The sequence below is a fragment of the Heliconius melpomene genome, chromosome 17 (genome assembly GCF_056956725.1).
Source record: "Heliconius melpomene rosina isolate 202511_hmr_F chromosome 17, ASM5695672v1, whole genome shotgun sequence".
Lineage (NCBI taxonomy): Eukaryota > Metazoa > Arthropoda > Insecta > Lepidoptera > Nymphalidae > Heliconius > Heliconius melpomene.
In genome coordinates, this window is record NC_140405.1 from 15,190,662 (window position 1) to 15,204,483 (window position 13,822).

The following is a 13,822-nucleotide window of genomic DNA, read 5'->3' on the forward strand; positions in this document are numbered from 1 at the left end:
TGAAATATTTTCATTGTCCTCGTAAGTAAGCGCGACGTTCAGTTCCACCACTCTACACTCAATCGACAATTGAGTGGAAAGTGAAGAGCATAGTCTCTTTACAATAGATTTTCTTTGCTTACTCTGATGCGGGAAAATTGATAAAAATATTGGTTGATTGATTGAGAAATTGGCGCTATGTGCGAGTTAAAGCGTAAAGCGGAAAAAACAAGGCTAGGACAGATACTTAGGAGCACAGGTTCAAATCTAGCTACGTTCAATCTCTTACACGTAATTTAGGTCAACTAATAAATAATATTATTGGAATTATCTATATTTTTTGGACCTGGTTTCGCGTCAAGTATTTTCACTAAAGCGTAACAGCAAAGCGGCGGATTAAAAGAGTTTCCATTTTTCTGTAATGTACATACTGATGGTTGTTTGTATTTATGCGCCGTTGAAATAAAGTTATCAATTTTATTATTGATTTAATAATCAAAAAATTCTTTTAAATCAAAATATTTCTGGACATAATAAAATTACGGCTAGTTATAGTACAAGAGCACAATCGTGTCTTAATGAGAACGGAGCGTCCAACACTAGGTGTCCAGGTTCCCACTGCTTACCTTGCTATGTGCAGGATATAGCGTGAAGCTACAATCCAATAAAATATTATTCTTTTCCTGGGTTACTTATGTAAGTAGGAATTAGATTAAATAGGAATTGGAATTAACTTTAATTGCGTCCACGTCCACCTTAAGTATACATATTTTTTTTCGCATTATTATATTTTATTTGAATTATTTTCTTTACGTATATTATCTGTAATAATTAAGTTACATATAATGAAATTAAAAAATAACATTCTTTTTTTCAGGCTGAACGTCTAGACCTAGAAGAACGCTACTCCAGCCTTCAAGAAGAAAATGCAGCAAAAAGTCGAAAACTTAAAAGGGCAGTACAACTCCTAAATTCAGCAAAAGCAGAACTTGCCGACCAACAAAGGGAACAACAAAGAGAAATGGAAGGCATATTAGACGGAGTTAGAGCACTGAAACGAGAGTTACAACTGGCCGAATTAGTACTTGATTCATACATACCTAAGGAATACCAAGCGCTGATAGAGCGCTATGTACACTGGCACGAGCAGCTGGGCGAGTGGCAGGTCAAGTGTGTGGCGTACACCGGTAACAATATGGCGCCGAGGGTGCAGATTCAATCCCGCTCGCACCAAGAGCCGCCAGATTTGTCGGATAGATATTTGTCTTATTCGTCGTGTATTGGGAGGAGAGCTATGTCGGCAGTGCCGAGGCCGAACACCGCGATCGCTAGACGGCAGTAGCTTATTTCTTTTATAAATATCCTAATATATAATAAATATTTTGGGATATTTTTTATAATATGCTTAATTAAGAATTATTGTAGTCATTTTTAAATTAAAAGGTCGATAGCTATACAGATAGCGGCTGTTGTAGTTTTGATATCTACTCGAGGAATCATTTAATATTTTCATTTCGTCATTCATTTGAATGAACTCAAGGCATGAGTTTGCTTGCAAATATATAGCAATTCATATCTATACTTATAATAAATCTGTATTTGTTTGTGATTGATCTGTATTTTAATCAACATTCAAAACAAGGAGGAGTTCTCAATTAAACATTTTCGATTCGACATACGATTCATTTATTTGATTAATTATTTTGGATTCAATTTCAGATTGGATTATTCGATTTGATTTGATTTTTATAATATGCAATCATTACAGTTATTTTACAAAGAATATTATAAATTCTTACCCAAATCAATAATTTAACATTTAAGGCTGTTTCTAAATAATAATGTAAATAATCTTGTAGTTCAAGCGGGCGAAGCCGCGGGGGAGCCGCTAGTATTCACAATAATATTTCATTTGTTTTAAATTGACAGTTTTTCTAAAAAAAGTAATTAATTAACTCTAGTTCTTAATAAAATGACATACAAAATAGCGTGAAATAATCATTCTTGTTTTTTATAGACATTGATTTGTAGAGGATTCTCTAGCAGAGGAGTTAATTGAAACAGCCGTTGTGATCTTATGATTTTTATTTTTTTCTCGGGTCGTCGTCTCTCTCAAAGCCCCGTGGGGGGGAAGGAGTACGGGGCCAGGGCGTATCCCTTATACCGTAGCATCTTTCGGCGCCCATGAAGATGAACGCGACGTTGTGTTTGGGTGCCTCAGGATCTTAGCTTGCGCTAGATTATGGGGAGGGGTATATCAGGGGGAAGGATGAGCTTAGTGCTGAAGGGGCGGTCTGCCTAGCCGGGTGAGACACTTGGCTGCCCCAAGGGAGTCCCAGCTAGGCGACCAGCGACCACAACAGCGGCTCAGTTGGTTGGATAAGGTCTCGAGGTGTAGATCACTTGGCATCCGGAGGGTGCGAATATAGCGGCGCAATATCCTTCAGGTGGGCGTGGGTGTTACATCGGTACGACGGAAGGCGTTGGTGCTCAGGCGTCGTATGTGGTCCTCCAGGCTCTCTATGTCTCTATGCATGGTTGCATTCCTCACCTAGTAGGGAGCCTGGGCGGCGCGTCTAAGTGCGACGTTCTGCATCATCTGGAGGGTCTTACGTTGGCGCAGGTTGGTCAATGCGTATCAAGCCGGTGCGGCGTACGTGAGATGCGGTCTTGTGTACGTCTTGTACAGCTGGATCTTCGTCTTGAGGGGGAGTCGGAATCTCAGCAGTGGCCCTAGGAGGTAGAGGGCTACTTTTGCGGCGTTGACGGCTTTTGGCACCTGGGGAATCATCGTAAGCTTTCGGTCGATTACAATCAACAGGTCTCCATTTCGCAAGCCAACTCGGAAGTAGCTTCAGCGCCTCCTGGAGTTTCTGTGCAGCGTGCGTTATGTTGAGTGATGTAGACACCAGCGCGATGTCATCAGCGTATAATGCTAGTGTGGCTCTGTTGGTGGACGGGATGTCATCTGTGTAGAGCGCGTACAGTATTGGCGACAACGTGCTACCTTGCGGCACTCCTGCTGCGGTCACTAACGCAGTACGTTCTTCCCTGTAGGAACGAGGCGACGAGTCTTATTTTGTAGAGGAGACCGGGGTACCATACCCGGTCAAATGCGTTGGCGATGTCCAGGAAAGCTGCAGTGGCACTCTCATTTTTGTTGATAGCGCTGGTTATCAGGTGTAATATTCTAGTTGCCTGTAGTGTCGTGGAGTGTTCGCTTCGGAATCCAAACTGCTCGGGTCTCGGTCGGAAGTGCACCTGGATGTGAGGAAGCAGCAATCTCTCAAGCAGTTTGGATATCGCGCTGAGTAGTGTGATGGGGCGGTGGCCCTCCACTCTCCTCGGGTTCTTCCCATGCTTCCCGATCATGATCACCAGACCCTCCTTCCACGCCTGAGGGAAGTATCCCAGGCGCAGGATGGCATTAAAGAGTCTGGTGAGCGCAGCGTACGTCTTCATTGGCAGGCGGCATAGGGCTCCATTCGTGATGCCATCACGACCTGGAGCTTTTTTGAGTTTAAGCCTTCTCGCTGTTTTCCTCACCGCAGCAGGGAAGAAGAAGGGTGTCGACGGCAGTGGTAGAGTTGGAGCGCAGAAAATATCGTCCACTTCCTCCTCTAGCTGGCGGTGGACCTCCGGGCACTGGCTTTCATTTGGTGTGAATTGCGCTTCAAGGTACTCCGCTAAAATAGCGGCGCGCTCTTCCGGCTCGTATCGGAGAGAACCATCGGTGTGATACAACGGTCTCACCGGCGGAGGCCTCTTTGTCATTTGCCTGCATAGTTTGTATAGAGAGACTAGGTCCTCGCTAGCCTCAGTGATGCAGGTTTCCCATGAGTTAGCGGCGGATGTATTGAGAGCCGCGCGGGCTTTATCAATGAGTTTATTGAGATGTTTCTTTGTGGCGGGCTCCCTCGTCTTCTGCCACTCGGCGCGAACTTTGCGTTTCTCCGCAACGAGATTCAAGATATTGTGCGGAGTTCGCGGGAGTCTGCGTGGGTGAAGCGGTGCTGTTGCCTCTTCCATCGCGTCTCGGATAGTACGTGTCAGGGTCGACTCCAGGCTGTCAATACTGGCTGGGGAGTCGAGGGGTGCAGTCGTAGCTGGCGTGCGGGCTTCCATTAAGGCGGTGAACTACTCCCAGTAGATGTTCCGTCCTCCGGGGGGTCTTCTTGCAATGGCCAGTCGGCCGGAGATGGTTGCGAGCACTGGCTGATGGTCCGACCCGTGTGCGTCAGGTAGTACCTCCAGTGTTATTGCCATCATCCCCTTGTGTACGACAATATCTATGGTCGACGGTCGGTGGTTTCTGGCGAGACTGTAGTGCGTGGGCACGTCGGGTCCGCAGATCTCATATCCATGTCGGGAGGCATCCTTGTCAATGGTGATGAGGTTGGTCGCTGGTAGAGTTGAAGGGCAGCTCAGGAGTCGGAATTGGGGAGGGTGAGGATATCCCTTGGTAGGCGCATCCTGTCTGGTGGCCTGGTGTGCCACGGCGCGATGTCCTTAAGGTGTGGGTGGTTCGAGGCATCGGCACGGCTGAATGCGTTGCGCGCGAGCCGGCCGATGTGTTCCTCCAGGCTCTCTATTCTGAGGTCGCGCTGGAGAGTAGTGTTCCAAACGTAATAGGGAGCCTGGGTGACGCGCCTGAGGACGATGTTTTGAACCACCTGAAGGACCTTGCGTTAGGGCGCACTTGCGAGTGCGTACCAGTCCTCACATATGCATGTGAGGTGTGGCCTCACGTAGGCCTTGTATAAGGCTAACTTCGTGCGCAGTGGTAGCTCAAGAGGCGCGCAGAGAGGAGGTTGTATGACGCCACCTTGGCAGCAGCAGCGGCCTTCTTCACCTGCCTGCTGGACATCTGCAACCTCCTGTCAATGGTTACGCCCAGGTAGGTGATCTCCTTACTCCAGGGGACCTGCTCAACTCAGCAGGCACAGCGGAGAAAGGAATCTCAGGTGGCCTCCAAACAATATTGCCTGGGTTTTAGCCACACTGAGGGTGAGCCTCGACTCCGCGAGCCAGTTCGGCAGCAGATTGAGCGCTCGCTGGAGCTTTACGGCGGCGTGGTTGGCGTTAAGGCTCTTGGTTATCAGGGCGACGTCGTCCGCATAGAGGGCGAGCATCGTGGGCAACTGCCACGTCGTCAGTGTACCAAGAGTAGACCGCAGGGGAGAGAATACTCCCCTGGGGTACACCGGCGGCTATCGGGTAGGAGCTGGAGCGGGCGTTCTCGACCCTCACTGCGAACGAGGGTCCTTCCTCCTTCCTCCTTCCTCCTTCCTATTAGCAGCTGCTGTAGCGAAGTGGAGGCGAGGCAAGGCGAGAGAGGACCTCGGCTTCCATGCTGGCGTGGAGATCTGGGCGTTCGCTCGGGTTCGGTTGGAAGACGACCGCCAGGTGCTCCGCCAGGATCTCAGCTCTCTCCTCTGCTGAGTAACGGAGGGAGCCGTCAGGAGGGAGGAGAGGTCTGGTGGGCGGTTTCGTCTTGGATAGCTGGCGGCTTAACCGGTTGAGCGAGGGTAGGTCCTCGGTCGCCTTATCAATGCCGCGCTCCCACGCCTTGGAGGCCTCCGATGAATTGGTTGACCTTGGTCTTCAGAGCTGGATCCCTGGACGTCTGCCACTCCGTGCGAAGCCTCCTTTTCTGTCGAATTAGCTTGGCGACGTGCCCAGGGGTCGGTGTGAGGCGACTGGAGCAAGGCGGTGCGGTCGCGGTCTGCGTCGCGTCCTGGATGGACGACGTGATCCCCGCGACCAGGCTGTCGACGGCGGCTGAGTCGTTGAGCTGAGGAAGGCTCAGCTGCTTCCCAGAGAGGGAGGCCTCCCAGGATGTCCGGCCTCGGGCCGAAGGTGATTTGGCCAAAGTCAGCCCGCCGGAGAGAGTGGCCAAGACGGGCTGGTGATCCGACCCGAAGGCGTCGGGCAGCGTTTCGAGGTCTACTGTATCGAGCCCTCGGTACACTGCCAAGTCAATGGTGGAGGGCAGGTGGCGATCGAAGAAGCTGAAGTGAGTAGGCTGGTCAGGACCAGCCACTTCGTACCCAGATCGTTGGGCGTCTCTGTAGAGGCGACGTCCTTCAGGACAGGTGTGGGAGCAACGCCAAGCGGGGTGCTTGGCGTTGAAGTCCCCGGCCGCCAGGGTTGGGATGGTGTCGTCCAAGACCGCCCGTAGCTTACGGACCTCCAGGGGGCGGGAGCACGGGCGGTAGATAGCGAAGAGCCTCAGAAGTCCAGAGGCGTGGTGGATCTCGACACCCAGCGGATTTTTATTCGCAGAGCGGCCTATATTTATACGGACGACATGGACGTAGAAGAGTATAGTGAAACAGACATATGGTATGTCTCGCTCCCTCACATATATAATATGCGCCGTTCTTTCGCTGGTGATCACTCGCACGTCGCGGGTACTGCTGTACATGACTCCCATAGATTAAATTTATTCAGCTTTCATTGTTTATCTCTCTTTTATTAATTACTAGTGGACCCGGACGCGGCTACGCCTGCTTGAACTATAAGAATATTTTCGCGTCGGTCATACTCATACTATGCCGCCCGAAGGGTAGGTCATTTCGAATCAGTGACATCTCCTTATTTATTTATTAGAATGTTATACAGTAACCTATAATTTCAATCTAGATGAAATGCTAAAAGTGACTATTATATATATTTTCATATAAGGATGAATGTCAAAATGTTGCGGTAACGGTCGCGTAGCGACGACGGTTGTTATTAACATGGCAGAATAAATTGTATGTCAAATTAGAAAGTACTTTAAAATATATTAGTTTATATGTGTAATGTAATGTTAGCCTATAGCACTTCTGAAGAATGCAGCTTTCATACAAAACAAAAACAAAGTAAATCGGACCAGTAGATCCAGAGATCTTAGCGTTCAAACAAACAAACAAACAATCAAACTCTTCCGCTTTATTATATTAGTATAGATGAATTTAATGTATTCGAGGCCGTCGTGGCGCAGCGGCACAAGAGTGTGACTGTAAGACGACGGTTGTGGCTTCGATTCCCACTCGAGGAAATTAAATATTTATTTGCGTTTATATTTCCATTTCTTCGCTCAAGTTCCATTTCTTCGAGGCAAAGCGCGGCGTTGAGTTCTGCCACTCAACACGCAAAGCCTCCAGAAAGTGGGGAATGAACTGTATTAACACTAGGTTCCTTCTGCCTACCCTGCTGTGTGCAGGATACAGCGTCAAGCTGATTTATTTTATTTAATTTAATGTAATACTTATGTTTATTCATATTAGTATTCTAGTCACATTCCAGTGATTTTTAAATTTCAGTATTATTTTTTTTTTCGTTACTTTTGCGATGTTTTATGCACAATTGCATCTTGTAGTGTATTTTTAATAATATATTTAAAATAAAGATTTTATACTCACAGTGAATCTTGTGTCTTTTTCTTAATATTCTTTTAATTAATAAGCACTAGGCAAATCGTGTCGCATCGGCATAAACGTGGGACTGTAGACGAAACATGTCGTGGTGGACCCACCCACTCTACTCTAGGAAATCAAAATGTTTAATATTTTTATTTTCTCGCTCTGGAAACGAGGCCGCTCAAAACGCAATGCCTCCAAAATTCGGCGGAAACTGGGGAACGGAAGTGTCGTAGTAGGAAAAAAGTGTTTTAACTCTAGGTTTCCAGGACAGGAAGCCAAAAAAAGAAGTACGTATGTATATTGGTATTGAATTTTATACCAAATTCATAATTCACTTTAAATAGTCCTAATATGTGATTCTAAAAAAGAAAATTCATGCTAAAGCATTCAACACTCATCTTATATGTTTCTTAATTATATGTTTGTTTTTTAAAAAACTCGCATTCCAGAAACTTCTTTTTTTGTTTAAATGATATTATAGATATTTAAATATAAAAAAAACCATACAACGTTTATTTTTTTTCTATAGTTACTCGTATTTATTTTTTGTTATTGTAATTAATATTTTTTATAATATATATCTTTGCCTAAAACCTCTCGAATAACAATTATAGCCATATAGATTATTGTGCTATAAATCATACACACGTTGTTTTGTAAATTATTTGTATATTTATCATTTTCTCCTTAAAAATGACATTACTAGGAGCCATTTTAAAGAAAGTCCAGTCCCTTGATAGTATAAAAGACGCAAATAAGTACACGTCTCCACCACCTGAATTAGAAGAAACGGTGTTATGTACGAAACGTAAAATACAAAAGTATAAGGTAAGTAGGTTTCTCTCTCAGAGTTCCTCTCTCCCGACACCAAATAAATATATTATTTAAAAACGAATACGAAAGTAAGCGGGATGTCAATGAATTATAAACAAGTTATACCAGAAGCAGTGAAAAAGGCGCTATATGGGTGATATAGCGCGAAGCTATAAAAAAAGATACGTTGTAGGTACTTACTTACAAACTAACATGGTTTAAAATTCTCCAGTATTCCCACATTAAACGCACTGTGGATACTTCTCCACCACGTCTCGACTCACCCAGAATACTAAGGAATGTTCCAGAATGGACGCGTAACTGTCAGAATCTTTACTTTGATAATATAAGAATTATACTTCGCATCATTGAAGCCTATATGAGAGGGGTAATGTATTTAGAATTGCAGTTGCTTATGAACTATGTACTGAGGAATAATTATATCACATGGTTTATGGTATTTTAGGGGAAAGTAGATAGCCACTGGTCAAAAATGCCTGAAAAACACTGTAATGAAAACCGGGAGCACATGTATAAACTATTTAAACGTGAAAATAAAGAAATATACAGACGTCTTCTTAGTGCTGTAAGTACATACTTGTATATTTGTAGATAGGCAATATACAAACCGGGTATATTACATCTCCGAACTTGTTTTGGTTTTGGTCGCTCGCTGAGCTTGCAGCAGCAGCAGCAGGTGGCAGTAGTGTAACTAGTAACTTCTTTGATCCATACAACAAAAGATCTCAGCGGACTGCGACTCGTGACCTAATACATTATAGATAACTATAAGTACCAACATTATTTGATAGCGAAGAACAAGAAAGCACCAGATTTTAAAGCATATAAATATTTCAGCGTTCTCGTATTGTTCCGACGGCGATTCTAGAAAAAGATTGGGCAACTAACAAGAAGGAGATGGTTCATATGTCGCATAAGCCGTTTGTTCTTTTTCCTGTAATACCACAAGATACTATGGAAGATCCCGCTTTTGTTACGCCTGAAGGCATAATACGGCCTAAGTAATTAAAACGTTATATTACAAAATTGAATGCCAGTTTCGGAACGATGAAGTTTATCTTAGGAGGCATATTATTTGAGGCCTTCCTGGCGCAAGGGCACAAGTATGCGATGGTAAACGCAACGGGTGTGGTTTCGATTTCCACTCGGAGAATTAAATATTTACATGATTTGCTCTGGTACCAAAGCAAAGTGCAGGCGAGTTCCATCACTCAACACGCAATGCCTTAAGAATTCGGCGAAAAGTGGGGAACGGAACTCTACCAAACAACCCTACAAGTTTATACCACCACATTCCACCCGAATTGTAGTTAGGTACTGCGCGTCGAGCGGAAATGAGAATAATGGTCCTGTCCTGTCTCCCGTCCCACAATCCGTCCACGTCCGCGCTTTCCGCAATCGTCATGCGTTTCCCTTCCCTGCATAATGTTAGAGATATTATTGAATTGTTATGATAGAATAATAAATTGTTTTAAAACAGATTATATATGAAATTAAAAATGCGTAACGCGTGGACACTTGGGACACTGGCCATAGAGCTGTTCACGGACGTGTGTCCCGACACCTGCAAGCTGTTTCTAGACCTCTTCGATGGCGATGGAGTGGGATTTAGTTATGTTGGTACTCAGTTTTTCAGGTAAAACTGAAATTAGTCTTCTATCTAATCCTATCCTACCTAAAAATATTCAAATCCTATTTACCCATCCTTCTGTACAAATATTATAAAACTGAAGAGTTTGTATGATTGAACAACTCAGGAACTGTTGTCTTGGATATCCTGATATTGGTCCATGTATCGAGGAAGGCTAAGCTATAATGTGGCATGTGTCATACACAACACGAGCCAAGCCGCAGGTCGCAGCTTATATACATAACGCGTCTTCGTTAACGAGCGACTGAGACACAAGGTCAGTCATCGGCAAATAGCGATGTTGGTCTTGCCACATAGTACATAATAAATAAATAATATTTTAATGTCCAATTAAATGTTTAAGGTAATTTATAACTCTCAAACTAAAACGGATAAACAAATTGAAAGCTTTTTATAAAAAAATAAGTATAAATAAATAAAACATTGACAACCGCTTCTTTAACTTTGACATAATATAAAAACTAATAATGTAGACAATCATGACATAATTATGTTAAAACTAATTTTATGGCTGATGCTATTTTTTACAAGTATTTTTTTATTTCTTATACTGATCAGCATAAACGTGATTGACATACGGAAAACCATCGACGATGTTGGTCTCGGCTTCGGGATTCAATTGTGAGTCCTGAGGGACAAATGTTCTCTGGGTACTTCGCTGAAGACACTCTCATAGAGGAGGTTAAGAATGGCGCCATCGATTTCTTCTACATATCTTTCTTCAAGATTTAACGTACCAAACACTCAAAGTAAAAATGAATCCACGTCATCGACAAACGGAGATAAACTCTATAAGCGAGCGGAACACTTGCAACGTTTGTTTGAAAAGTTTCGCGCTTGGCGAAATAGAATAGTATCTCCTCCAAATCCAGAATCCATTAACGCTCTTAAGGACCTTGGATTTTCTTTGGAAGGACTCCGTTCAACAGGCTGTAATGTACCAGCTGGGTCCAGCGTGTTTGAATTAATTAATGGATTGCCTGAAGGATTAATTCTCCAAACTATGTTAAAGCAACCGCAAATTCAACGAGGTCTCTTAAATACTAGGATGTTAATCGCGTTTATAGCAATGGTTGGGCAAACCGGAAGTGCCTCATTGTGGTTGAACTCTCCGCACGGAACCTGCACCTATGTATCTATCCTAACTATCCATCAGTTCTCGCAGAGGCAGGAGCAAACTTCTAAGCCGTCAACTACGAGACAAACAAATTAATACTAGTCTTTTTATATACAGCTGAACAATAAATTGTATTATGACGAATTCATTTATTATTATTAGTAAAATACGTTTAATACGTATGATGGTATGGTTTAGTTTCTATTTGAAGAGAAATATAATTTAAAAATATGTATATATTTTCAACGTTAAAGTAATTCCAACTAAAATGTACTAAAAAGTTTACTTAAGTATGTTTTAAACATTACGAGTGACATTTTGTACTTAGCTTTTATATTTTTAATTGTATTAATAACAATTAATAATTTAATTGTATAATATGTTAGGTATATTGTTCAGGTAAGGACTCTTAGGACTCTCTTCTATTCTAGACGAGTCCAATGGAAGTATTTTGCTTAACAGAAAGGTACCAAACCTGTTCTGGAGCGGAGGCGACGTGGCAGACGACAATGGTTTCGGATGCTACGCGCAGCGCGGACGCGTGCGGCCGATACCTGCTGAGAACTATCATTTTTCTCATTCTATGCCAGGTTATATCATTATCAATATCACAAAGTTATCAGAGTCAGTCTTAAGTGGACATCGAACCCACAAACGTCACGTTTACAGTAAAAATAACTGAGTTACATAATAGTTAATACACATACAATAATATACTTATTATATACTCGTATGTAGGATTGCTGTCGATGCATGTGTCTTCAGAAGGCGACGTCTGTGGTATATTCAATATTACGTTTAAGCCTTTGCCGCAATTCGATTTGGAAAATGTTGTATTTGGTCGGGTAAGGAAAAGCTTATTTGTTTACCTTTTCCTTTTTTATTTATATATAATAATATACATATAGATCATTTAAAAAAAACGCCGCATTACTACCTACGCCGGAATCTTTTCTTTATATGATACCTGTATAATATTTTTTCAGCTTCATGCTGTATTCCATATGCAGCACGGTAGACAAGACACTTCGTTCCCCAAGCATCGCCCAGTTTTTGAGATATGGCGTCACTTTATGCCATACTTTGTTTTTTTACCAGACTGAGAAAATTAAAAAGATATATTTTTGAGTTTAAATTAAAACTTATTTTCTTTTTAGTATTCTTAATTAGTCACCAACATTAATAAAAAAATAGCAATTGTTTCTACTTAAATCTATAACAGGAGCGGGTTCAAGTGCCGCTACGTTAAAAATTTTATACGTTTCTAAATATTTTCCTTTCCAACACAGATTCTCCGCCCGTCTGCCGTGTTCGACGCAATCCGTTCATTGGGCTCTCCGCTTAGTACTCAACCTATAATAGAAATATCTTCTACAACACGCAAAACAGGGAAATATTGGAGTCGCGGTATTATTATAAAATTATTTTTAGTTTAATTTTTTAGGGTACCGTATCACAAAAGATTGTTATTATTAACAATCAATAAAATTAATTTAAAAAAAAGCTTATGCTGTGTCCAGCATATAGAAGGGTAGGCAGAGGGAACCTAATGTTAAGGCACGTTCCCTACGCACCACAAAAAGTCCGAGATTTGCATTGCTTGTTTAGTGGCGCGACTCAACGCCGAGATTTATCCATAAAAACGTGAAAGAGTAACTTTATAGAATACAAAAACATTTTACTTAATTATTACAATTGTTTTAGGTTCTCAAAATACACAAATAAGAAAACAATGGCCGAAACTTAAAAAAGAAATGAAATTATAAGCCAAGAGTATTTTTCATTCATTTGAATAAGTTCATTTTGTAAATTATTCATATTTTATTACTAAGTAACGGTCTGCCAGCGACTTCGCCCGCTTGAACAACATGATTTTTCAAACGAAAAATGTTAAATAACAAACAGAATCGACTGATAGTCATGTCAATGACTAATTTAATTTACTCGTTCAGACACAGCCTTAAATGTAATGTTATTGATTTGGATAGGGATTTATAATATTGTTTGTAAAATAACTGTAATGATGGCATATTACAAAAAATACCCAAATCGAATCGAAATATTTAATGGAGAATCTCCTCCTTGATTTAAAAGTCGGTTAAAAATACCGATTTATCATAAACAAATACAGATTTATTAAATATAAGTATAGATATGGATTGCTTTATATTTGCAGGCAAACTCATGCATTGAGTTCATTCAAATGCCGATAACATTTTTTAATGAACCAATTTTGATGAAACAAACTTTAGATGTTGAGTTAAAATAAAGCATTGGTAAAAGTTCGAAGTAAATCGGTTCAGTACTTTCGGAGATTAGCGTGATCATACATACAGACAGATAAGAAATTAAAAAAATATATTTTTGCTTTCCATTATTCTTTTTAAGTGTCCCTCTACCCATTTCAGTCAAAAATATTAAATGTACAGACAAAATATTTTTACTGTTTTATTATATAGGATGGAAGAGGCAGCGCTCCTTTTACTGAAACTGCATATAGGGTAAAATATTTCAAACCCAGAATTTAAAAAAAAAATTACCTCAACAGTTTGGACGTAGGATTTTTTTTTCATTTCACGATTTTTATCCATACCTGTATTTCGTGTGACGCACACATACGTGTGCGACGTTTCCGATTTGACAGGTAAGTGTGTGCGTGCCTATGTTATACTTTACAAATGGCGTTTTATTTTAAAACGATAATTTTATTATTTATTTTGTTTGAAAAAATAACTTTTTCATTTTTGGGAATTATTTTTTTTCCGAATTATATTAGGCTTTTATAGAGTAGTTAAAACTGTGGTTTCATTTAAAGTGGTGCTGACAATTCCA

The 13,822-nt window shown here is 41.7% G+C and overlaps 2 protein-coding genes across 3 annotated transcripts in view; both read left to right on the forward strand.

Moving 5' to 3' along the window:
- Positions 1–7,394, forward strand: part of Klp64D (kinesin-like protein 64D) — a 32,016-nt gene extending 24,622 nt beyond the window's left edge. Inside the window, exons 12-13 of one of the 2 annotated variants that reach the window (XR_014878903.1) lie at positions 857–2,922; positions 2,956–7,394. Coding sequence is in view for 1 of the 2 variants with exons in the window: in XM_085200239.1 (XP_085056365.1) it covers positions 857–1,321 (465 nt within the window). In the remaining variant the exon portion in view is untranslated. Of the gene's footprint in view, positions 1–856 lie in introns of both variants that reach the window. The other variant, XM_085200239.1, reaches the window with a different exon arrangement.
- A 687-nt stretch (positions 7,395–8,081) lies between these two features.
- Positions 8,082–13,364, forward strand: LOC146530572 (uncharacterized). Its single transcript, XM_085200242.1, has 9 exons — positions 8,082–8,216; positions 8,434–8,589; positions 8,668–8,787; positions 9,060–9,223; positions 9,703–9,858; positions 11,453–11,580; positions 11,729–11,835; positions 12,280–12,397; positions 12,695–13,364. The coding sequence occupies exons 1-9, from the start codon at positions 8,082–8,084 to the stop codon at positions 12,754–12,756; spliced, it is 1,146 nt and encodes a 381-aa protein (XP_085056368.1). The 3' UTR covers positions 12,757–13,364.
- The last annotated feature ends 458 nt before the right edge of the window (positions 13,365–13,822 follow it).